At 34.3% G+C, this 27,161-nt stretch overlaps 1 protein-coding gene across 1 annotated transcript in view; it reads right to left on the reverse strand.

The window, feature by feature from the left end:
- The window catches only part of LOC141342078 (plectin-like), a 72,249-nt gene that overhangs the window by 39,313 nt on the left and 5,775 nt on the right, over positions 1-27,161 (reverse strand). The window contains exons 3-11 of the mRNA XM_073846461.1: positions 19,122-19,211; positions 15,428-15,505; positions 13,906-13,998; positions 12,352-12,518; positions 9,590-9,705; positions 8,858-8,964; positions 6,984-7,103; positions 3,704-3,799; positions 3,461-3,588 (exon numbers count right to left, since the gene is read on the reverse strand). Coding sequence (XP_073702562.1) covers positions 3,461-3,588; positions 3,704-3,799; positions 6,984-7,103; positions 8,858-8,964; positions 9,590-9,705; positions 12,352-12,518; positions 13,906-13,998; positions 15,428-15,505; positions 19,122-19,211 — 995 coding nt within the window. The remainder of the gene's footprint in view (positions 1-3,460; positions 3,589-3,703; positions 3,800-6,983; positions 7,104-8,857; positions 8,965-9,589; positions 9,706-12,351; positions 12,519-13,905; positions 13,999-15,427; positions 15,506-19,121; positions 19,212-27,161) is intronic.

Below are 27,161 nucleotides of genomic sequence, written 5' to 3' on the forward strand. Positions count from 1 at the left end.
AGCTATAACTATATTACTTAAGAATTAGTTAATAGTTCTGTACCTCAACAAGTAAAGTCATAACATAATTATATATTTTTTTAAGTTATTAGGGAATTAATACATTATGACACATTTAACTCAAAACAATTTACTGATTACTTAATCTATGAATCATTTTGAATGTTCATTAGTTGCTGATGTAGTAATCTTTAACAAATGATTTGGTTCTTTATGAATTATACATGAACTCTGTGCATTAATTAAGCATGAATTAATGCATATTTGTGCACCCGTGTTATAAAGTGTTACCAAAAACACAAACATTTTTACGTTATATCCTCTCTGTGAAACTGCATTCGTATTAAAACTAAAATAATACAAATGAGAAAAACATGATTTGGAATTACTGTACTTCATATGACATTAAAAAACACCTGAATGCGAGCTGGTTAAAAGTAATTGAAAAAGACAAGCAAGAAACTCACAGTTTTCCACGACGAAGCAAATACTCTAAACGATACGGGTCTGTCACAAAAGCCATTTCTTACAGTCCAACGGCATGCAAGACTCTCTCCAAAATGCATAAAAAACATGTTTTTCTTATTATAATCCTGTCATGGGACTCAGACGGACTAAACCACAGCCAGGATGAAGTTGTTGTGGCGCTTGGTCAGCCATTCCACAGTGCATAAAGAAACTGTGTGCTGCGTATTACTCTTGTCCAGCAAGAAGCAGCATTGTCTTGTGACAGGAGACGTGTCCTGTTTTGGATGATACTCCCTTTCCTTCTAGATGATGGATATTTATAACTATTTCATTGCATTTATTGCATCGCAACATTCTTTTTCGCCCTTTTTGACAGTGAAATCAACAAATTTACTATAGTACGCTGCTATATAGAAACTAAATGGAATTTTTTTTTGACCAGTTTTTTAAAGTTTGAAGTTGTTATTAAAGGTATAATTATGTTGCTAAGCCAAACCATCTTTTTATGTTTTACAACTAAACCAACTCAAACTCTATTCTCTGTTCTACTTGACTCAAGGATTTGACAAAAACTTTTTCTGACAAGAAACTGTTTACTACTGTACCTATAAAATGTCTTTGTCTACTGTAAACGATATTTGTTTTGATTATGAAAAGAAAATTAAGAAAGAAAAGAAAAATGCAAAAAAAATGCCTTTCTTACTTAGATTTTTTTTTACTTGTTTCCAGCCAAAATATCTAAAAATTCTTAAGTCAAGAAGGATTTTCTAGATGAGTAAAAATTATTGTCTTTTTTTCAGAACAAACAAGTCAAAATTAACTGCATTTTTGCTTGAAACAAGCGAAATAATCTGCCAATGGTGTAAGAAAAATAATCTTGTTTTATATTTTCTCTTTGAAATAAGATAGAAATCCCCATTTGCAGATTATTTTGCTTGTTCTAAGCAAAAACTCACTTACAACTTCTGACTTTTTTTTTTTTTGTCTAGAAAATCCCTCTTGATTTAAGAATTAGTTGATATTTAAGTAAAAAAAAATTAAGAAAAGCATTTTTTGCAGTGTGCTTAAACCATAAAATAAAAACAAAAATAAAAATAGCATAAAAAGTTAAAGTATGCATATCTAAACACAGGTGGTCAAATGTTAAACAATGAATCTAATGATAGAAATACAAACATAAAGTTCCACTAATGTGATGAACTAAAAATCACCAAAACGCCAGGGCACACATTTTCAGCCCAAATATGTTTTGAGAGCACATTGAGATCTGGTACAGATCGGTAGAATTGTATCATTCTCATGCAGTTCTCATTAGTCTAGAAAGGTCTTCATTGTGTTATAATGGCTGATGTAAGTCAGTTTTTGGATTGGCAGACAGATCTATTTTAGTCAGGCTGTCATTCCATTACACAACCACTACATTCCCTTATTCTCAATGACCACAAACAGGGCCTAAAACTAATTTTTTGGCACACCTGCCAATGGCCTGGTGACATGATCAAATTTACTGGTCATAAAACCGGCCAATTTTTTATTTTTTTACCGGCCATGAAAACAGGCAGTTATTACTACTACAATGATTAGACATATGTGACCCTGGACCACAAAACCAGTCATAAGGTTAAATTTTACAAAACTGAGATGTATATATAATATGAAAGCTCAGTAAATAAGCTTTCTATTGATCTGGAATCTGAGGGTGCAAAAAAATCAAAATCCTGAGAAAATCACCTTTAAAGTTGTCCAAATTGGGTTCTTAACAATGCATATTACTAATCAAAAATTACATTTCGATACATTTACAGTAGGAATTTTACAAAAAATCTTCATGGAACATGATCTTTACTTAATTTCCTAATGATTTTTGGCATAAAAGAAAAATCAATCATTTTGACCCATACAATGTGTTTTTGGCTATTGCTACAAATATACCCCAGCGACTTAAGACTGGTTTTGTGGTCCAGGGTCACATATGTACAATGTTTTTAATTCGTCCTGCAACTGGTGTCTCCGTTAAATTCTTTTCCCCATCAATTTAACCTAATAATTATAGCTATTCAACATTAAAGTATAATTGAAAGCTATTATTACTTATTTTTAGGCTCTGAAATATAAAACAACTTTTAATTTTAGTGATTTTAAAACAATCCTCAGATAAACTATAAATTGTATATGTATAAACTATACAAGCTTTATTTATCTTTTTTCTTTTGTTCTTTGATTTCCATCAACAACAGACTTAAGCAGGTTTCACTTTAAAAGCAACGCTGTCTCTTTAAAACCTGATGCACATGACGTGGATCTGACACACATGTGATTTTCTCGAAACTGTTTCCGGTAATTTAAGACTTTAAGACTCATTTAAGACTACGTTTCCGAAGTAACTCACCAAAACTGTGCATTTTGACATAACTGTGTGTGTTTTCGTCTATTGAAGTGCTAAGTCACTGGTGCACTGTCTAAAGCGGCTCAGCGAATGCTTAATATTACAGCCGAGCGCCCCTTTCAAACTTTACTTCATGGCACCGTTTAGGCGGGCCACATTCTGGGGTTATAAAGAATAAAGAAGGGAAAAGTTAATCTTACATAATAAAGCAGCAATATCTTCTCAGGTAAAAGTAATTAGAAGCGTGTCTAGGGACAAGCTGGCCATCACAATGTTCTGAACTTATCAGCCTGTTTGCATCCTATTATTTAATTTGTTCTTGTCGTTTACAACAGAACAGCTAATCATGATGATCTTGTCTTCTGAAAAGATTGTTTTATTCGCTTACATCAGAAACAGTGAATGACAACTGGCTGATGTTCTCACTACATTGCATTGTTACAGTATATTTCATCTGACTCTGTTACATACACTCGCCAACGCTGATTTTTACTTGCATTTGACGCTTAGTGAGTGTTGAGTTTAGGCCTTGACCACAAAATAAAGGCCACGGCAAAATTAAGACTGCAGAGTGATAAGATAAGTGTTTTTAGATGTGTTTCTTACCTCTCAAACTCTATTCTGAGCAGTCTCTCCCTCTCCAGAATGGCCACATGTAGACGCCCCCATTCCTTCTCAACGTCAATGGGATGGTATCCAGGAGGAACCTTAACCTGACCAGCGTGAACCGCGCTCTGTGGGGAAATGGTAGTAATCATATTAAGACAGAGGAAAGAAATCATTATCCAGATTTTAAACACTTTTATCTCCATGAATGTAGTATTATGAGTTCTGATCCTGTGTACAAACCTCAAAGGTCTGGTAGAGGTGTTTGGAGCGGCTCTTGTCCGTCTCTTTGGGGGCAAGCTCTGCTTCTTTAAATTTCAGAAACTGACGCCACAGAAGCTACAATATAAGCAAACAAGCAAATTGATAAATAAACACACAGACATCTAACGCAGCGAAAGATTAAGAGTCTGAGGGCTGAAACAAACAGCATAAAACACATCATCACTGCTTGAAATAAAATAGACCTTAACCAGAATAAAATGTAAACTAATGGTAAATAATAACAAAAAACTTTAACCTATATTATTTTAGTTAAAGTACTAAACTTAATAAAAACTTTAACACTTTATGGTAAGCTTCTAGTTAATCTTAGTTAATTATATTAGTTAACATGAACTAAACTTGTATCTGTTAATATTATGGCAACTTTAGTTTAGGGACAAATTCTCAATATTAACTTGTTGCTTAATAGCATGCACATTACCAGCAAATAGGCTGTGTATTAGTACTTACTGTATAAAGCACATAGTAATGCCTTATTCTGCATTAACATAAACTTAAAGGAAGACTTTACAGATTTTTTCAGATTAATTTAAAAAATTTACAAATAATATTCTCACCCTCTCATTATGCAAGATGTTCAGGTCTTTCTTTTGTCACTGGTAAAGAAATTATGTTTTTAAGGAAAACATTTATGGATTTCTCTCCATATAGTGGACTTCTATGGTGCCCTGAGTTTGAACTTTCAAAATGCAGTTTAAATGCAGCTTCAAAGGGCTCTAAATGATCCCAGCTGAGAAAGAAGGGTCTTATCTAGTGAAATGATTGGCTCTTTTCTAAAAAAAAAGTTAAAATTTATAAACTTTTTAACCTCAAATGCTCGTCTTGTCTAGCTCTGCATGTATTCTGCGCACTCCAGTTCAAGACAGGGTAGAGCTAGACAAGACAAGTGATTAAGGTTAAAAAGTATATAGTTGTCAATTTTTCACAATATAAGACCATTTTTTTTCTCGGCTAGGATCATTTAGAGTGCCATGAAGATGCATTTAAACTGCATTTTGGAAGTTCAAACTCGGGGGCACCATAGACGTCCACTATATGGAGAGAAATCATGGAATGTTTTCCTCAAAAAACATAATTTCTTTAAGAAAGAAAGACATGAACATCTTGGATGACAAGGGGGTGAGTAAATGATCTGTACATTTTTGTTCTGGAAGTGAACTACTCCTTTAACAACTACCTTGTTAACTGCTAATAGACAGCATATTAGGAGTTTATTGAGGAAAAAAGTCAAAGTAAAGAGCTAAACTAATGTGTGACCAATATTATTTCATGAAACTCAGCTAACATAACCTAACAATAAATAGGTGTATTTTTATCGACTAACATAAACAAAGATTCATAAACACTGTAAATATTGTTAGTTAATGCTAGTGCAATGTAATAACTAAGGAAGGTTATTGTAACGTAAAAACAACCAAAACTTTGACTAAGATTAAAATGAAAGCAGAACATATCAAAATAATAACAAAAACTATAATGGTACTGTATATCAATGGTAGTAAGTTTGGTAATCAACAGATGCTGGTATTCAAAGTAACAGCGTGACCCTGGATAACCCTGAGAGTATTTGTCCAAATCGCCTGCTCTTTGTTATTCCTCCAGCATGAAGTGGTATGATTAAGGATAAGCTTCACAAAGCTCTTAATATAAGTAGCTGCCCTCAGATCAAGATGATACGCATTACACAGCCGCCCCACCCTGATGAGACACAGCCATACAAACTCAGACAAAGCAGCTCAAAGGCAGAACGCCGCTCTTCACGGTTCGGTGTCATGTGGCATGACTCACGCTCAGCAAAGAAGGATTTCTTCCAGTAACATGCCATCGGATGAGGAGGATAGAGTTCTCTCTCTGTTTTTAGGAGTGTTGGGATCGACTTTTAAAAGGTTTGCCATTTGAAATTTTCTTCCAAAATAGGTTATTTTCATTGCCATTAAAGTGAAATCACAGATAAATATAGGAGCCTGAACTCTTTATATGTGACCCTGGACCACAAAAACAGTCATAAGGGTCAATTTTTTGAAAGTGAGACTTATGCGTTTAAATTGATTGATTTATTTGGCCGACATACAGCTACTTGACAATCTGGAATCTGAGGGTGCAAAAAATCTTAATATTGAGAAAATCGCCTTTAAAGTTGTCCAGATGAAGTTCTTAGGAATGCATATTATTAATCAAAAAGTGAGTTTAAATATATTTATGGTAGAAAATTCACAAAATGTCTTTATGGAACACGATCTTCACTTATCCTAATGATATATGTGACCCTGGACCACAAAACCAGTCATAAGGTTAAATTTTACAAAACTGAGATGTATACATCATATGAATACTCAATAAATAAGCTTTCTATTGATGTATGGTTTGTCATGATAGGACAATATTTGGTCGAGATACATCTATTTGAAAATCAGGAATCTGAGGGTGCAAAAAAAATTAAAATACTGAGAAAATCACCTTTAAAGTTGTCCAAATTAGGTTCTTAACAATGCATATTACTAATCAAAAATTACATTTTGATATATTTACAGTAGGAATTTTACAAAGAATCTTCATGGAACATGATCTTTACTTAATTTCCTAATGATATTAGGCATAAAAGAAAAATCAATCATTTTGACCCATGCAATGTATTTTTGGCTATTGCTACAAACATACCCCAGCGACTTAAGACTGGTTTTGTGGTCCAGGGTCACATATGGCATGGAATGCATTTTTGGCTATTGCTATAAATATACTCATGGTTGTAGAACTGGTTTTGTGGCCTAGGGTCACATATATATGAACAGGATTAATTCACACTAAATACAGCTAATAACACACCTTAATTTACATAACTGAGGTAAAAACATATATATAGCTGCAGGAAAAAAAAAAGCTTAAAATAACTTAAAATAAAATTTTGACCAGTACAAATTATATGCTGGTTTTAATATTGTTTGGTTAGTGCTGGTCTAATTGTTAAATCTGCATAACTATGTTAAAGCCTTGAAGCTGGTCAACCAACATGGGTTTTGCTCGTTAAACTAATTCGAACTCCAGCATTCTATGCAGTCTGCAGATCACATCATATCCTGGTGACCATCTGCATTGACTAATTCACACTAATTCTACACAAAACCAAGGTTTGACTCACAGACAGCACAGCTTGACATATAATGAGGAGTGCAATTCATTCAATAACCGAATAGGACCAGAGTAACTAGTAGCAACCCAGACCACAAAACAACAGACTCACCTCGACCTCTTCGTAGCTGCTGGGAAACTTCCTCTCCTCAAAGATGAGGACATGATGTCTAATCCACTGGAGAAGGACGGTGATCAGCTCGTAATACTCCTGCCAGCGCAGCTCCAGCTCCTGCAGCCGGGAACAAAACCACACAAAAACTATTCAGAAAGGAACAGGAAAACTCTTTTGCCCCTGCGTTAAGTCACTAAGTCACTTACCACATTCACTCAATTAGAGGTCAACAATCGCAGCCCTGTCTGATAACAGCACATGAACGAAGGGACGATTCAAAGTACAGAAATAGCTGATACAGGTTTATTGATAGTTTGTGAGACAGCTCATCTAATTCTGTGAAGAATGGTGTGAAGAAGGAATGAAATAAACTGCATCTGACAGCAGATGGCGTTATATAAGGGCAGATGGCAGAGATCCAGATCACACAAGGTCTATTACCTCTTCAAGTTTATATGCTTAAACCGTCTATCCTTCTTAAAGTTGTAAACAAGGAGGTGAAAGAGGAGCCTTCTATCATTTCGTAACCACCATGGAGGTCAAAAATGATCTTGACTTACTATATTTTAATACATGCAAATGACTTCGTAAACAACAAATGTTCATTTTATAGCTTTTCTTTACACAAACCTATTGTATGCTCTAAAATGTAAAGGTTCTTTATTGGCTTTAAGGCGAGACACTGCAGGTGAATGGGGAAAAAAATAACTAGTAATAATAATAGTTATCGCCTTACTTACCCAGATGATTGATTACATTGATAATTGCAAAAAAAATTTGTGTTACAAGTTTTCTAAAATGTTAGGTTTAAATATGCAAATGATGCATTATTTAATTAAATATGCACTGGATGAACAGTTTAAAAAATTCTTGTTTAATTTTTTAACATATTAGAGTCAAATGTTTTTACAGAGGGAATTTTGGCACTCCATAATTCTGAAAAAACTGACAGAAAACATTTTTTTTTTTGCATTTTTGGAGGAATAAAATGTTGTATGAAATCAAGCAAATTATATATGAACAAATCCCTCTGTAAAAACCTTCAGGATATAGACAGCAATAAAAATGTGTAAGTGCTACTGAAGTGGAGATTTATGGCTCAGTGTAGGAGAAAAAACATATTTTGAGAAAACGGCCTTTAAAAATATGTATTGTAATTGAAAACTGTTGAGACAAATAGATAAAGTGCTATAAAAGAAACACTTAACAGTGTCTTTTGGGTGTTTTCATTCCACTAGTCTGAAAAAACACTTTATGAAACAGCAAAAAGCCCAAAAATCTCAAACTTCACAGGTGCATCAAAGTATCTCCTCTTAATAATTTCATGAAGAACCTTTAACATTCATTGAAACTTTTCATTGGACAAACATGGAAAATAATTCTTTAGATGAAAGAACCAAGGAGCTTTCTGTTGGTTAAGGTGGTGAATTTGCATAACCAACCAAAACCTGTTTGGGCAACTTTTTGTCTTCACACAAAACTTTTTTTCGCTGAGCAACAGTAAATGTCTGTAAATTCACTGCAATTGTGCTCAAAGCAGCAGCGTGAACATTCTGCTAAACTTCTCATTTTGTGTTGCATGAAAGTGCACGAGATCCTGAACAAATCTGTAGATGTGGGTAAAAGGCAAACATCTTGTCATTGTCAGAGAGACTGGACACTGATGCTATTTAGCAGCAGTGTGGGAATGGGGCAAAGACAGGATGCCTCAAAAAACTCATTCATAAAAATGCTTCATTAGTTTTATTAGATTTAGTTCGACTGCATATTAACTGGACTCTGTGCTGACTGCCTGGAACTGTCTGGAAGTCTGGAACTGGGTTGTTAAGTGGCAATTGCGTCATTGTAAAATGATAAGGGTAAATACTCACACTGGCTTTGACGCCATCCTGGACGTCTGGGACACGTGGCATAGCGTCGTAAAGGGAGGACACATAGGTGATGATGGACTTCTCATCAGGATGAGGCACATCCACATCTGCAGTGGGAAGAATTGTAGTTTAATAAGCATTCAGGGTGTTCAATAAAGACATGAAAACATGATTGTTTGTGTGTCATTTGTTTAAGCAGACCGCATTTGTCTACTCAGATCAAATTTCAATCAAACTATTTTGATTTTCATCAGCATGAAACAGAAACTGTGGTCATCTTTTCTTTTCTTCTCTGCTGTGACATTTAGCTTGAAAGGGTTCACATACTTTTGACACTTTTCAACTATCAAGCATCATTGGATCCTAAACTCAATGAAAGATCAACCTACACTCTTAAAAATAAAGGTGCTTTAAAAGGTTCTTCACAGCAATGCCATAGAAGAACCATTTTTGCTTCCACAAAGAACAATTCAGTCAAAAGTCTTTAAAGAACTATCTCTTTCTTATTTTTTTATAATCTGAAGAACATTCTTTCTCCAAAAAGAACCTTTTGTGAAACAGATGTTAAAGGTTCTTTAGACAAAAGGTTCCTCTATGGCATCATGAAGCACCTTTATTTTTAAAAGTGTAGTGTTTTGGCACTGAACTACTACATTTAAGCAGGATTTAGCTTTAATACTAGGTGTTAATATCTCTCTGTTCTTCAAAATCAGCTTATAGCTTAAACATTACCCTCTGGGTCAAGCAGTCGTGTGACCCCAAGTTCTCGCTCTGCCACTGAAAAAGCCTGTTCCAGGTTCTCCAGGTTGGTCTGGCGGTACACTTTTCCCATGTCAACAAGCCTGGGCCTGGGGAAATCAAGAGAAACAAAACCATGAGCCTCAGTAATTGTGTAATAAACACAGCATAAGAATTTTAAATGACTGAAACACTACAAGAAATGCAGTGCAAACTTTTACACTAAGCAATACATTTGATACGATTTAAAAAATGAAACCAGAATGACAAAATTTTAAATCAGTGTATGTGGATTTGAATATTGCAGACTAAAATAAGTACACTAGTTGCTTAATAGCAGAGGAACATATAATGAGCACAGAGATGCAGGTAAAGTGACCACCTGCTCCATAAATCCAAAAAACATCTGTCTCCTGAGGGATAGAGCCATAACTCACATGCCATGAATATCCAGAGATGGGAGCGGCTCAAAACAACAGACAGCGAACAAACTCTACATATTTACACCGGATTCGAATGATTTAAACATCAAGCACCACAAAGAAGTATTAGAAATGAAGCAAGCACCCGGTTATCACTGTGTAAAATTCTCCTGCGTGGTATTTATCATCTGCTATCATGCTCATATCATCCATCCTGTAGCCTCCATGGATCTGCCTCAGGTCCCTCTCTGGCAAATGGTTCACAGAGCTCCAGTCTGGGCTGTATCTCATCTGAGAATCACCGCTGGAGTGAGCGCCTGGACTATGAGAGCCCCGGCCGGAGTCCAGGGAACCCTCGGAGGGAATTTCCTCGCATAGCATCACCACACGGTCCTCCGCTTCGCTGCCAGAAGCGGTACTGCCGGAGCCATTCCGACGCTTCTTCAAGGACAGCTGCATCTTCATGTTGAGCATCATTTTGTCCCAAAATGTGCTTCCTCGCAATGCAATTCCAGCTGTATAGTTCTTGAATGTCCAAATATCCGTATCTCCTCTGAATGGTGTTAGTTAGTCTTCAGTTTCTCAAATCCATTTGTTCCCAGGGAGCTCGAAAAAAAGACACCAAACTGTGCTTGCAGTGTTGTTTTCTGTGGTGCAGGTGGTGCTTGTAAATAGCTCTTCCCCATTTCTGAAAGGAGGCAGATCTGACAAATCCGATGGGTGTTTCTGGCTGACAAAAGCATCAAATCCTCTCTACTCATGTCAGGGTCAGTTGGGCGTTCCCAAGCTCTGCAGGTACTTGCTAACATTTCGGAAAAGCTGCCCTGCGGGGAGGCCTGTCTCCACTCCAACAGGCACCACACCTCACGCTATTTATCTTTTCAGTCTTCATTGTACACTTCTTATAAAACTATTTTCTCATTCAGTCTCCTCCTGCTCTCTTTTGTCCTTGCGTCTGCATACAGAACACACCCGCATTACAGAAAACTGCTTTTATTTAGCCTGGATCTGTGTGGCATGTGTGGACAGTTGTTTCTCACTTACATAAAACTGTATCATTTATTTAATTGCTGCTCATATCATCCCAAACCCATGTGGAACACAAAAGAAGATTTTTAATAATTTACATTGTGCTCTTTCCCATGCAATAAAATCAGTTTGTTTCAACAAGCTCCAAAAACTCCATACAACTTCAAAACTCCTTAAAACTGCTAGCTTTTAAAACACCTACTTATTGACTGTTCTACTTCTTACTTAAAACACCCTGACTTAAAACTATTGAATCTGCTTTTTAATGAGGCTTTCTCAAGTATCTCGTAACTGTTTCTTGAGCTCGGCAGCCCATTTTCACAGAAAAAGAAAAGCTGGTAACTCTTTACTAAAAGGCTTTATGTATAATGCATTAAAGAACTAAAAGAACCTTTGACATCTGACAAACCTATCTGTTTCACAAAAGGTTCTTTTTGGAGAAAGAATGTTCTTCAGATTATAAAAATTAAATAAGAAAGAGGTGGTTCTTTAAAGAACCTTTGACTGAATTGTTCTTTGTGGAAGCAAAAATGTATGGCATTGCTGTGAAGAACCTTTTAAAGCACCTTTATTTTTAAGAGTGTAGGTTGATCTTTCATTGAGTTTAGGATCCCATGATGCTTGATAGTTGAAAAGCATTCATAATGAACACTGTAATGCATTATATCTTTTCATAAATAACTGTAACCGAACTTAAAATGCATTATAATATTTGAAGGTTTGTTTGTCATGTTTTAATGCGTTACACTTTCTAAAGGTGTAACAATGAATTGATTATTCATGAGATCATACAATGCATTATAAAGTGCATTACAAGGCATAATTAATGCATTAAAAGTACTATATGTATATATTTATAATGCATTATATATAAAGGCTTTAAGTAATGTGTTACCAAAAAAATGTTGAACTTCAAAGGCTGATTAAACTCTAGAAGACTGCAAGTATAAACTGTCAGTCGTGTGCACTATGCTGATCTGACACGTTTGTGCTCAGGGCATTTATCTCCATGAAAATATGCGCTGAATTCAGATCAGAGCATTTTACTCCATGGCATCAAAGACAAGTTTGATCAAGAGTGAAGCTCAAACTTGAGTAAGGCAACATTTGTATCTTCCAATGTTGCTCAAAGAGGGCTGTATTTTTGAGCACATGTAAAACATGATAAATATATTTCAGGAAAACATCAGGAAGCACCAAAATAAGTATAAATAATTTGACAATGCATTGGTGATTACAAATATGACTTGATGCAACTACCTATACAAGGCGCATTCTGGTTTATTCTTGAGATTTTATACTTACTCGTGTTTGTGTATAACAGCGTTGAAGAGTTTTCCGTCCCTCCAGCTAGTGGTGAAGTTATCACAGCGGATACTGGGGTAACCCTCCACCATACGCTGAGACCAGAGCAGCAGCTTTTCCTTCGCTGACATATCATCTGACTGACCGTTAATCTGGATATCTGAAATCTACCAGCCCAGAAAAATGAGTTTCATGGATTTAAGGACATGCGGCTGCAGTAGCCATATGTTTATCGAATGCAAATAAAAAATAAATAAAATAAAAAAGCTTTCTCACACAAATTTCAGGCATGCACTGCAATACAAACTCAGCCCCAATGAATACCATTGACCTCCTAAGACCCCTCTGAGACCTTTATTAAAACTTAATGCAGGAACAAGTGTAGCAAAAACAACACGGTTCATTAAGGAAAATCCAATTAGCTTGGAAACTGGTTTACTATCAATGTTGGGTAAGCTATATATTTAATTGTAGCTTGCCAAGCTTTAAAGCTACCCAGTTTGAAGCATTTAAACAACAGTATCTGCCACAAAAACAAGGATCTTAAAGAGAAAAACTTGAAAACATTGTGCATTTTTAGAGTAAATATAGTTCATAAAACAAGCATATAACTACTGTAAGATAAAATCTACTTCAGTTCAATGAATCAATTACAAAACAAACCAGTACAAAAGTCAGACTTCCAGACAATAACGTCAGACTAGAAGAGTGTGTTTAAATATTGTTTTTCAATATTGTAAATTGAGCATGTTCCATACAACATGCCATTGAAAACTTTAATAACCTTCGAGTGTAAGGTTGGCACCATCTTAAACCCTGTCATGAGATTCTCTTCTAAGTCAGGCTGCATCTATTAAGAAAAAGCTCTTTTATTTCCAGACGAAGTGGGCAGGAGTCCATACGCCACACCTCTACATAAACCTCTCTGTTGCTGTTGGATGAACCAGAAGTCATGCCAACTTATTTGATCAACCCAACGAAAATTAGATTCCCTCAAACACTGGAAGAACACACTTAAGGAGCAAAATTGGCTGGATTTGTGTCAGTCTTCTGGCAGCTGTAATGTGTGAGGTTTTATATTCTTTTTTAATTATCTGTGGTGGAATAAATCAGGGTGTGGTTGTAGTTGAACACCATGAACAACAGATCCACATAATTTGGATCTACAAAACATCCTGGATATTAGATTATGGAATTGGATTAGATCAGAGACTCTCAAATCCTCAGGGCGCCTAAGACACTGGGCAAAATAAAGAAGAAAACTGCTTCATTTTCACATACTAAGAATGTTGTGGTTGGATCATAATGGATATTCCTGATTAAAGGAGATTTTATTTTTGCATTTCATTGCATGAGGCAGATACTGGTGTAAAGCAAAATGATTGATCCCATTGATGTTTAATTAAAAGGTATAAAACCAAAATTAACCCAAGACACCCATAGAATAATTAAAACCAGTGATTGACCCAGACTGAAGTGATTGATAAGACCGATTTGGAGCCCAGGAGGAGGAGGTAAATGGTATGGGAACTTAACACTGACAGAATAGGAGACCTGGAAGTGGAGGATGATGGTCCATATGAGACCCAGTGTCAGTTTTGGGTTTCCGTCCGCAATGTCATCGTTCCTGATGTTCACCAGCTTGACCTGTGATTTACAGAGAACAACAGCATTTAAGTGGTGTATAAAGTACCTGAAAGCCATACTTAAGTAAAAGTACAGATATCTTACTAGAAAATGACTTTGGTAGGAGTTGAAGTCACCATTTAGAATATTACTTGAGTTAAAGTCTTAAAGTATGTGATATGTATTGTACTTAAGTACAAAAAGTTTTTTTTTAATCTTAAATGTACTTAAGTATTGAAAGTAAAAGTACAAATAAATGCATTTTTTTCGCAATTGCGATTTTATATTATTTATTTCTGAAAAAAAAATCTGAATTATGAGTTTATATTGCAATTCTGACTTTATTTCTCACAACTGTTCTGAGAAAAAAGTCAGAATTGTGAGATACAAACTTGCTTTGGGAGGAAAAAAGTCAGTTTTGCGAGATACAAACTCGCATTTGTGAGGAAAATTTGTTTTTAGTTAATTTTTGAGAAAAAAAGTCAGAATTTTGAGTTTATATCTCACAATTCTGACTTTATTTCTCGCAATTGCAAGTTTATATCACCCAATTCAGAGAACAAAAGACAGAAAAAGAGGAAAAAGACAGAATTTCCTGAAAAGAATTGCGAGATGCAAACACACATTTGCGAGATAAAAAGTCAGAATTATGAGTTTATAAACTTTGCATTTGCTCACAAAACCTTTTGTGATGAAAATAAAGAGGTGAAAGAAAGAAAACTAAATTTCAATGCAAATGCAAAATGTTTTTGAGGGAAAGGCAATATTTTTGTGAGCAAACACTATATAGGTTTTGTGAGATAACTTTTTTCATTAATTCACAAAATTAAGAAAAAAAACTTTTTCTCACAGTTGTGTTTTTACATCTCGCAATTCTGACTGAGATCTGACTTCTATTTTGTAGTAAGTAACGAATATGTATCAGAGTAAAAGTATACATTTTAATTAGGAAATGTAGTGGAGTAAAAGTAGGCTGAAAAATAAAAACTCAAGTACAGATACTACCAAAAAATACTTAAGTACTGTAACAAAGTATTATTACTTCATTATATTACACCACTGCAGCATTCCATATCAGACTCAAATTAAATAACATTTAAATACTATCTACCCAAAAAGTGCTCATTAATCACTTTAAGGAGTCATTTAAAGCAAAATATCCATGCTGCTCTTTTCCACACGATGAAAGTGAATTGTTACCACAACTGATGATGCAAATGCATTTTAGAATACTTTGAAGGGCAGCTTTGCTGGGACCAGAATATGATTTCAAATATCTTTCACTTTAAGGAAGGGAGCAGCTTGGACAATCTGCTAAATGTCTCCTTTGGTAATCCATGGATGAACGAAATTGTAAACAAATGAGGCTGAATAAGGACAATAAGTACAACTCTCATTTTTGAGCAAACTATCCTTTTAATTTGGTTTGTAAATTGGGTTGTTCTCGTACCTGCCGGTGTCTGAGGAAATCCAGTGCTATCTGCACATTCTGCAGTTTGTGGAATCGCATGCGTCCTCTCTCACGAGGCTGTGGAGACAGACAGAGGGTGAATAAGACTCATACGATTGTTGACAGAAAGGGTGAAGCTGAGGCGTATCCTCGAGTGCCCCGAGAAGCTTCTTTGTAAGGTCTAAATGAAATAAAAAGGAGGACCTTGTAGTGAAGCTACAACATTTATGACTACTAAGCAAAGACATCAAAGACCCCATGAAATCAAAACGATGAGTTTTGTGGTCTTTAGTCCAAGTCTGTTAGCATTGAGGGCGTCTGTATAAAAGGTGACAGAAAAAGTAAATCTGCATTTATCTGAATTTGCACGTCCCTGACATAACACCTACTTTGATATGCCACGCCCCAACTTCCTGTTCCTTTATGCAAAATAAATAAATGAACACATAAAAATGCACATCAAGTCGTTTCATGGGGTCTTTAAGCTTATTTGACAGAAGTGATGGTTTTGTGGCTTTAGGCATGTAATGTGGTATAAAATTGTGGATGAATGCTAAAAAACTACAGACTTGCTGTATTATAGGAAGCAACTTCAGATATTTGACTTGGCAAAAACACTTCAAGAGTTTGCAAACATCATTTTATGACCTGAACAACTTTAACTTAAAAAGCATGTCTTGCACAAACGTATTGTTCTGCACTTAGGCATATTTTCCTTCAAAATAAACATGGATTTATTTGGCTGTCACTTAGATATAATTCATTCGCTTTATCAGTCACACACCCAAACTATGACGAGGTTCAGATGATTTCATAAAGAGAAACAGCATCAGTCATGCGCAAGAGGAACTGATCAAGAGGAAATTAAACAGAACTACTCTAATATTATTCATAACAGTCAATAAACACAATAAAAGTCCCTCAAATTAGAAGCCAAACATGCTTTATTAAGACATTGATGATTTTTGCTCAACAGACTTAACTTACAGCTTAAATCTTTTAAATCTTATCTTATTTAGAAATCTTAGTTTTTCAATATTCAGTTTCCAATCTGTTCTATAAGAGGAAATGAAACAGCTACTGTAATGCTATTCCTAATAGTTATCTTTTATAATAAAAGTCAGAAGTAAATCAGAAGAAAAAACATGCTTTAGACAGCAATGTTTTTCTGCAAACAGATCTTGAATTTTTAATGGAGAATTTCAACATTTAGCTACAAACCTGTTGAATAATCACCCTGTAATCTTAATCAGCTGAGACAGCATTGAAACATAGTGTTGAAGTAGGGGTGTGCGATATTGACAAAAAATAATATTTTCTGGGATTTTATCGATGATGTTAATTAGACCATATTTTGCTGAGTGTTTTATTATAATGGTATCTCAAGGACTAAAGTGGACAGCTGACTCCTTCATTTATTTTTATATTCGGTGTGCAGTTCACACTGATAGAAATTAATGTTTTCCAAACAGATTTTTTTAACTTTTATTGATGTTTTAACCTTTAAAAAGCCATTTTTGTAAAAGTGTGCATTATCTTTTAAATCCGATTCTTACATTTAATCAGTGAATTAGAATAACAAGACAGATTTGGCTGTTAGCCATCAAATTAGTATTAGGAAAACACAGAAAATGCATTTGAAGTGGCATTTAGATGTATTTACACACTGTTTAATGCAGGTAATGAATGCATCTAAAAATGCATAAATAATGTATTGATATATTAAACATAACATTTTAAATATTGATACTTGAAATGATTTAAAAATTGAAAAGATACTTTGAATGTGAAATTAAAACCACCAGTAGGTGGCAGCAAGTCACTGTTAATAAGTGATTCTTTGCAATTAAACCAAAGCAATTAAATTAAAGAAGCAAAACAGTACTGTGGCTGTGTTTGGAATGATTTTTGTTGGCGAAACAGAGCAAAAACAGCCAACATGGTATCTCTTAAAGGAGTCGTTCACTTCCAGAACAAAAATTTACAGATAATGTACTCAACCCCTTGTCATCCAAGATTTTCATGCCTTCCTTTCTTCAGTCCTAAAGAAATTAGTTTTTTTTTTTTTTGAGGAAAACATTTCAGGATTTTTCTCCATATAGTAGACTTCAATGGTGCCCCAGAGTTTAAAAGTAGTCTAAATGTAGCTTCAAAGGGCTCTAAATGATGCTCTAATCTAGTGAAACGATCTGTTATTTTTTTTAAAATGACAATTTAAATAATTTTTAACCTCAAATGCTTATTTTGCCTTTCTTTGTGATGTGCATGCATAGTCTGTGCATCTCTGGTTCAATACTGTTAGGGTTTGTCGAGAAACTACAACTGTATCTCATTTTCTCCCTCTTCAAAAATCATTTCAAAATCATCCTACATTGTTGCAAAAGTACCGACCCTTTGTTTGCAAAGTAAACATGCAAAGAAGATCAAACACACTTTACAAAAAAAAGGTAAAACAGCGGTTTTGAAGTTGAGGGAGAAAATGAGATGGGATTTTTCCGACATACCCTAACTGTCTTAAACCGGAAAAAAATTTGTTTAGGCACAGCTTGACAAGACAAGCATTTGAGGTCATTTGAGGAATGATTAAAAAAAAAAAACTGAGTTTTATTTTTTTAATAACTGATCATTTCACTAGATAAGACCCTTCTTCCTCAGCTGGGATTGTTTAGAGCCCTTTGAAGCTACATTTAAACTACATTTTGGAAGTTTAAATTTGGGGGCACCATAGAAGTCCACTATATGGAGAGAAATCCTGAAATGTTTTCCTCAAAAAACTATTTCTTCATGACTGAAGAAAGAAAGACATGAACATCTTGGACGACAAGCGGGTGAGTAAATTATCTGTAAATCCTTTAAATTAATTAACTATTTGAAGTAAAATAAATTCATACATTTTCTGCCCCCATGTCTTGAATTTGTGTTCATTCTAAATGTATTTTAATAGACCGAATCATGTAGCACTAGTGTAGACACATAATGCCTGTACTCTTACACCTTCCTCTTAAGGTGTTTTGAATGATTTTTGCAAAACACTTGATAATGTCAAATCGAACACTGTTAAAACCGGCAATAGATATCGCACACCCCTACATTGAAGTAACTCCAATAACAAATGAAAGCAAGACTACAGCAAGACTGGCGGACGTGACACCATGCGCAGGCCAGCCACAGTGAGTGACCCATGCCAATGAAGCATCTGCATCACTCACCAACCGCACGCTCCGCACAACGTCCCGCTCCCTCGGCTTGACCCAGCAAGAGAAGGTGCAAAGAGAGCAGACAGAAGTCAAAGGGCAAAGGTCAGCAAAGAGATGGTGGGTCAGGGTCAAAAGGTCAGGGAAGGTGAAATGAAAGGCAGAGAAGGAGTCAAAGAAAAGCCGAAGAGTGATGTTAAAGTCTTAGCCACAGCCAAGAAATTAAGCAGATTGATGGGATGATGTCAAGAATTTGCCTGGAATATCTGAACCCAGTGTTTAGGGTGTGATTCAACAAAACGTGCTTTTCGAACTTTTCGAAAGACTTATTCCAAGGCATCACCCATTAATATAGCGGGGTGTTCAGGTCAGGACTTTGGATTTGTTTGAAGGCTGAGGGCAAGGTTGGAGGTGGAGAGGTTGGATGGGATTAGAGATGGGTCTTCTCTTGACTGGTTTTTTAGCTGCAATAGTGGAGGAGGAAGTTCGGTTACACTCACCAGTGTCTCCCCGGAGAGGACCTCAAGAAGGGAGATCAGGTTATGTCCATCTCGGAGATCTTCGTACAGGTCATTCACATGACGCTGAGTCTGGAAAAAAACAAAAACAAAGATCAATTTATGAGATTCGTAACTGCAGGCAAAAACACTGTTTTATCATGCACCTGTCAAATTTGGAATTTGGGGCTTTTTGGTGTTTCATAAAATGTTTTTTTCAGACTAGTGGAAATAAAACATCCAAACGACACTGTTAAGTGTTTCTTTTGTAGCACTTTATCTATTTGTTTGAATAGATTTCGATTACAATCCATATTTTTTAAGGCCGTTTGTTCAGAAAAAAATGCTTCTCCTACACTGAGCCATAAATCTCCACTTCAGTAGCACTTACGCACACCAAACTTGACATTTTTATTCCTGTCTATATCCTGAAGGTTTTTACAGAGAGATTTGTTCATATATAATTTGCTTGATTTTATACATTTTATTCCCCAAAAAACTGTAAAAAAAAATATATAGTTTTCTTTCTATAGAGTGCTCTAGAGTGTTTTCACTGCAGTGAATAGGGTAAAAAAATTTACTAATAGTTATGACCTTACTTAACCAGCTGATTGATTACATTGATAATTGCAAACATTTTTCGTATTACACGTTTTCTAAAATGTTAGGTTTTTAATATGCCAATGAGTCATTATTTAATGAAATATGCGTTAACTTCTAGTACAAAAATCTAAACACTGGATGAAGTCAGTTTCAAAATTCTTGATGAATTTTTTTGACATATTAAGAGTCAAATGTTTTCACAGAAGGACTTATTTTGCCACTCCATAATTCATAATGCAGAAAACAATCTAGATTATGTGATTGCAAAGCCTACCCTGGGGCCAATTCTAAAGATTTCATTCTTAAATCACAATGCTGACTGCCGGAAACATTGTGTGTTTTCATGACTTGTCATCAATCGGCCATATTGGTGGAACTGAACATAAACAATGCCACTGAACTGAATAAAACTCTCATATTTTGCTGATTATTGCTGCTGAAAATGGTCAATTGTTGTCATGTTTTGGGCTGTTCTAATCGGTCAGACCGGGAAAAACATTTGAAGTGCTATAGACTGACAAAATCAAGGAGAAGAGTGCATAAAACTGTCTGAGGAACAAAAGGTGTTTGTGGTTGGCCAAACTAAACCAGGATTTCCAGGGCAAGATTATCATTTTCAGTCAGGTAGGTGAAATATTAGGCAAATATCTTAATTAATAATAGGGATGGACCAAAAGGAAAATTCTTGGCCAAAGCTGAAAACTGAACACTTTTTTTTTGTTATTTTGTTGTTTTGCTGTTTTTTTTTAGCATTGCATAAATTAAATAACCAAATTGTGCTAAAAAAAAAAAAATCAATTACAAAACAGATTGTTATGAATGTTGTTATGAACTTTTGTTGACAAGTAATTGCATGATTTAGTTGGCCAATTTGCACTATATTAGACTAAAACACCTCTACACTCATAAAAATAAAGGTGCTTTAAAAGGTTCTCCACAGCGATGCCATAGAAGAACCATTTTAGGCTCCACAAAGAACCATTCAGTCAAAGGTTCTTTAAAGAGCCATCTCTTTCTTACCTTTTTATAATCTGAAGAACCTTCTTTCACCACAAAGAACCTTTTGTGAAACAGGAAGCTTCTTCAGATGTTAAAGCTTCTTTATTGAACCGTTTAGATAAAAAAGGATCGTCTATGGCATCGTAATGCATCTTCAGTTTTAAGAGTATAATTTTCAGTTCCGGTCATTTTGTGTGTTTTATCCTCATTTCAACTCAAAATGAGATGTTAGACAGAAAGGCTGAGCTTCTACAGATTTTTCCATTCAAGGAAAGTGAATGGCGATGCCAATCTCCAAAATCACAACTGACATGCCACAATCCTACAATCCTGCAGTTGCATATATATTTCTTCCAAAATTTCCAAACTTTTTCCAAAATTTCCAAAATTTTTATGATGGTTTTTAGAGCTTGGCTGTGTAAATCCATAAAAACAGAAGCTTAGACATTTCTAACGTCTAATTTTGTGCTTAAATAAAAGTAGAAACTAATACATGACTTTGACCAAAATACAATTTTGGGGTATCTGAAAAAGTTAAGACTTCAAAACACAAGTACTGTATGTATGTTGGTGGTTACAAGGGGAAAAAAAACACTGAACTCAAAGTGATTCATTTGCATTTTGCTGCAGCGAGTACAGGATCGGGCAATGTATAGCTGCAGGCACAAGAGCGGCTCACCTGCCTCACGTCAGAAAAGATCTGTAATATATGATTTATTGAGTGACAGAGTTTAAATTAAATTCTGAGGCTTTTTCTTTCTTTTCTAAATCAAGTCAAGTCAGTCATTGCATAGCTGGTATATAAAACATCATTGTGTAAAATCTCTGCTTCAGTAATAAAAACATACAGCTATTCTGTGGATGACAGACAGAATGTGTTTCTTCAGGTAGTTATCATGCAGATACAGCCAACAACATGCACCAATGTAAAACACTCAGCACTCTGCATCTCGCTTAAAATCCTTAAAGGTACAGTTCACAGAAACGAGACAGTTCTGTGATCATTTATTCACCCTCCTGTCAATGCATTTTAATCAGTGTTATTTTAGCATAAATGAAATATTTTGCAGGTTTTGTTATAATTGTAAATATCAAACTGGGTTTTATATTTATGTTTCCTGCTTTAAATTAAATTAAAGGCTGGGTAATTTATTTTTATTTGTTTCTATTTTCTTTTTAAATTGTATTTTTTAATTAAATAAAATGAGAAATGTTGAGAAATGTAGCTTTTTTTATTAAAATAAATGTATTTTATTTCAAGTAAAAGTTAAGTTTTAGTTTTAGTTTAACTATATATATATATATATATATATATATATATATATATATATATATATATATATATATATATATATATATATATAAATTTTGAGATGTTGAGAAATGTAGCTAAAATTAAATAATATTTTTGAAAATGAATTTACATTTGTTTTAATTCAAGTAACAGTTTTGTATTATCGTTGGTTTAACCATACAACTATATAGATATTTATTTATTGAGATGTTGAGAAATGTAGCTGAAATAAAATATATTTTTTTATTAATTTACATGTATTTTTTTTCAAGTAACAGTTTAGTTTAAGCTTTGGTTTAACTACATAACTTTTTTTTTCTTTTTTTGAGATGTTGAGAAATGTTGCTGAAATAAAATATTTAAAAAAATATATATTTTTATTAATTTACATTTATTTATTTTTAATAATGGCAATCAAATTGCGAAAGACTTTATAATCAAAAAATATATAATAAATAAAAGTATTAAAAAAAAAGTTGAAAAGATCTACATTTATTCAATGATAAATTAAAATGATGTGATAGAAGATTAAACAGTGTTACAATGTTTGTTTGTTGTTTTTGTCAGTCCTTATTGAGTTTGACAGCCATGGTCACCAAAATATAAAGTGAAAAATAAAGGCATATAACAGCATATGGGTTTGAAAGAACATGACAGGTGAGCGAATGAAGACAGGATTTTAGGATCAACAATTCTTTAACTAATAGTGCAACACAGCAAAGCCTTTCCACAATTTTAAAATCAACTTTGCTTCTTTAAATCTAAATACAATGACAAAGTAGTTGTCACTGTACATACAGTATATGAGTGAGCAGATGGTGTTTCATGCACAGGAAATGTGATGAGGCCGCGCTGCACTTTGCATTTTTTTCTGCATCTTGCATTTCCTTTGCTTTTTTGCTGAAGATTCTTTTCAGTGCATGAGACTAAAACTAATGGCAACCAATGGGCCATTTCTCAAACTCAAGCTGTGAGCATCGTTCTGCATTCCTCCTGTGGCAGAAGAAGAGCCTCAGGGAGGACAGAGAACTGAACATGCGTGTGAGAGAGCAAAGCCTGCTGGGACACGCTCACAGATGAACCTACCTCAGCTCTCTGGTGCTGGAGGAGAGGAAGAGACGATGAGAAGGAGAGAAGAGCACAGAGAGATGAATGATTGAGTTACAATGATTAGAAGAATGAATGGAACTTAGAAGTGAAAGACAATGAAGGACAATGTAGGATTTTAAAAATGATGCTCATGTTTATGACTGACTGAATGAATGCTTTATCATGTTTTGATGTCATTGACGCCATTTATCTTTTTCCACTGACCGGAAAAAATATATTTAACTGAAAGTTGTTTCATGGGCTGTTTTCATCTGATTTGCACTTGATTTGTATATAAAAGACAGCCTGGATGTTCTGCCAAATAACTTGTTTTGACTTCCACAGAAAAAGAAAAATCAAAGTGGTTAACAAGTAAATGAATCTTTTTTCCATTATGGAAACTTAACGTCATATTTAACGTCTACATTTCCGAACACTACTCCTTCTAGAGCTTTCAAGCTAGAAGCACCAAACTCAGCCCAGCTCCCCAGACTGATCTGACTTATAGTTTTCATTAAATTGAAGATTAAAAATCATAAATAGCCCATAGACTTGCAGTGACTGAATGTTCAACTGATCAACACTATTCAAACTCCAAATGACAAAATTCTAAATCTAAACTGCCAGAATCCCTTGAGACTCAATCAAGCTTCCCTTCTATGTACTATTTCTAATTTATTAAACATTCTATCTAACATTTCTAATCTATTTAACTATCTAGCCTTGCCTAGCAACTACAATCATGCTAGTAGCTTGCTAATCATGTTAGAAAAATGCTAGAAACTGGCTAATCATGCTAGAAACATGTTAGTATGCTAGCAACTTGCGAATCATGTTAATAACATGCCAATGACATCCTAGTAACTTGGTAATCATGCTAGAAACATGCTAATAGCTTCCTAAAAATGCTAGAAGCTGGCTAATCATGCTAGAAACATGTTAGCATGCTAGCAACTTGCTAATCATGTTAATAACATGTTAATGACATCCTAGTAACTTGGTAATCATGCTAGAAACATGCTAATAGCTTCCTAAAAATGCTAGAAGCTGGCTAATCATGCTAGAAACATGTTAGCATGCTAGCAACTTGCTAATAATGTTAATAACATGCTAATGACATCCTAGTAACTTGGTAATCATGCTAGAAACATGCTAATAGCATCCTAATTATGCTGGAAACATGCTAGTAACTTGCTAATCATGTAAGAAACATGCTAGCAACTTAGCTAATCATGCTAGAAACATATTATAAACGTGCTAGCAACTTGCTAATCATGATAGAAACATATTATAAACGTAACAAACAACTTGTTAATCATGCTAGAAACATGCTAGCAGCTTGCTAATCATGCTAGAAACTTGATAATGACATGCTAGTAACTTGCTAATCATGCTAGAAACTTGCTAATCATGCTAGAAACATACTAAACGTGTTAGAAAAATGTTAGAATCATGCTAACTACATTCTAATCATGCTAGCAACATGCTAATCATCTAATCTATCTGTATAAAGTTCAAAACTTTAAGCTTTTATATCTGCTTTAAACGTTCAAGCTTGGCTTTCTCAAGCCAACCTAAAGTTTGTCTTGACAAACTTTTTTATCTAGTTAAATATTGTTATAACTTGAGGAACACTGACTGGGAATAATTTTTACAAATATCAATAAGATATGAAATATTTTTTCTGCAAAAAGTGCAATATAATTGCATTTTTATTTTATATATTTTAAAAGTCTTAATATAAAGCAGCTGTAAGCATTGGGTATGTGAGGAGTTTACTACTGAGGCTTGAAGATTAGCCAAATTAGCATTACTTCTGAACTTCAAATCGACTGAATACAACCTCCAGCCTCTTTTCTTTCACAAAACATCTATTCATCCATCTGACAGTGAAATGTCAAAGAGAATTGAAGCCACAAACAAGCAGAAACTCAAAGGTTGGGCCACTAGAGGTCGCTGTTTATGGATTAAAATGTTACTCAAAACCTCAGACAAATATTGCTATTATGATTGCAATGGATTTCATCACAATCTGACTCTTTGCTATAATGTATAACATTGCATTCTGTGTTAGACTCACACATTGGCAAAACACCAATAGTGACCTAACCAACGTACAGTATGGGTGTATTACTCTGTAATAAGTCTCATTTGTGTCATCTATCTCCATATATTCAACTGTTAACCCATGTTTTCCTCACACATACTCAGCTCAGTCAGCACAAAGCAATAATAAACCCTAATAAGTGCTAGATAACAGCTGATGACAAGTGCAAACCACTGCGCAAACTGTTGTTGTGATCTGAAATTGTTGGTCAAGGTCAGTTTCAAACAATTAGTCAGAAAATGTAGATGTGTCAGTGTAGATTATTACAAAATAAGGGCTTACATTTGATAGTATAAAGGGTGAAAACATACTCAATGTTTGTTTGTGCTAAATACAAATGATTTGAACACTTGCTGCCAAGGAAAATGATAGGTTTCTGTAGGTGTGCCCTGGACGCACATCATAAAATCACTATGAGATTTATACTGTGTGTGTTATAACTTGCTGCAGAATGGAGCATGTTATAATAAATTATAACTTTGTGTATATAATTAATCTAATAAACACAGTGTTGCTTTTAAAAGTAATGCATTACAATATTGAGTTACTCCCTAAAAAAACTAACTAATTACGTTACTTTTTATGGAAAGTAATGTGTTACATTATTTTTGCGTTAGTTTTTAAATCTGGGCAGGGCTTGCTTGTTTGTTTTTAATATAAAAAGTTCTATTTTTTTGATAACGTAAAAGCTTTTTAACATCAAAAGCCTCAGGCTTAGAGAAAAGTAAATTGACGTCTGTACAGTAGACCGCAGAAGAAAAAATGTAAACTCTTTAGCAATAAAAAAAAAAGGAAAACAAATGTTCTTGAGTAATTTTTGCTTATTAGTATGGATGAATTGGATCATCGAAGGCCGGCAGCAAAGACATCGGTTAATAAAATGGGATTAAATACATAAAGGATAAATATTATTGCAGGTTTGCGTCATATTCTGAGTTGAATTTCACAGTTTTTATTCATTTTGAGGAACACTGTATCTGTTTTTAGGTAAGTGAGATGAAATAATGCATGTTTACATTTATTCCAGAACTAAAATAACATCTTTAGAGAGCTTTTAATCAATAAATGGGGGGAAAAAGTAACTGGCGTTGTGTATTTGAAAAAGTAACTCACATATTTTCTTGTCAATTAAAAAGGAATGCGTTACTTTACTAGTTACGTGGAAAAGTAATATTAGTATGTAACATGTGTTACTTGTAATGCATTACAGGGCTCTAGACTAACTTTTTGCACTGGTTGCACTGGTGCGCCTAACTTTTTTTCTTAGGTGCACCAGCACAAAAGTTTTTTTTACTTTTTTATTTTATTTATTTTTTAATCCCTGTCCATATAGGCAATATTGACTTGTAAATGATTAACTAACAATCTGGTCAATATAAAGTTATTTATTTGAAGCATATTTTTTTTCCCCAGTACTTTACCCTACTTTGTGTAATAACGAAAACATTTCAGTGAAAAAATAAGTTCAAAACTCTCTATTTGAACATTTTGAACAATAGGGCTCTACAATTTTTTTTTTTTTTAATTCTTGTTTTAATTTTTCTCTTAATCAAATGAAAGCATAAACATTTATTTATTTTTAATCAAATTAAAAATAAACATTTTTGGCAAACATATATATGATTTATAAATAGGAATATATAAACACCTACCTACATTATACTGTACAAAAGTAATACATGGCCAATATTGTTCTGTTTCATGTTAAACCGTACTTTTATTTTGACAGATTGCCGTGAAGTCTGTGTGTACACTATGATATGATGCTTTCTCAAATGAAACGGTAAAAGTGACACAGTAGGTTTGGAGATTGAGTTTATCTGTTCATGTGTGATGCAAATGCCAAAATTTAGCGGGAGCGTCACGCGTGCTTCAGTAGCCTATACGCGTGTAGTTAAAAAAAAAATACACGTCTCCACCATTAATGCATAGAGGGAAACGGAACATGCAG

The sequence above is a fragment of the Garra rufa genome, chromosome 9 (genome assembly GCF_049309525.1).
Source record: "Garra rufa chromosome 9, GarRuf1.0, whole genome shotgun sequence".
In the NCBI taxonomy this organism is placed as follows: domain Eukaryota; kingdom Metazoa; phylum Chordata; class Actinopteri; order Cypriniformes; family Cyprinidae; genus Garra; species Garra rufa.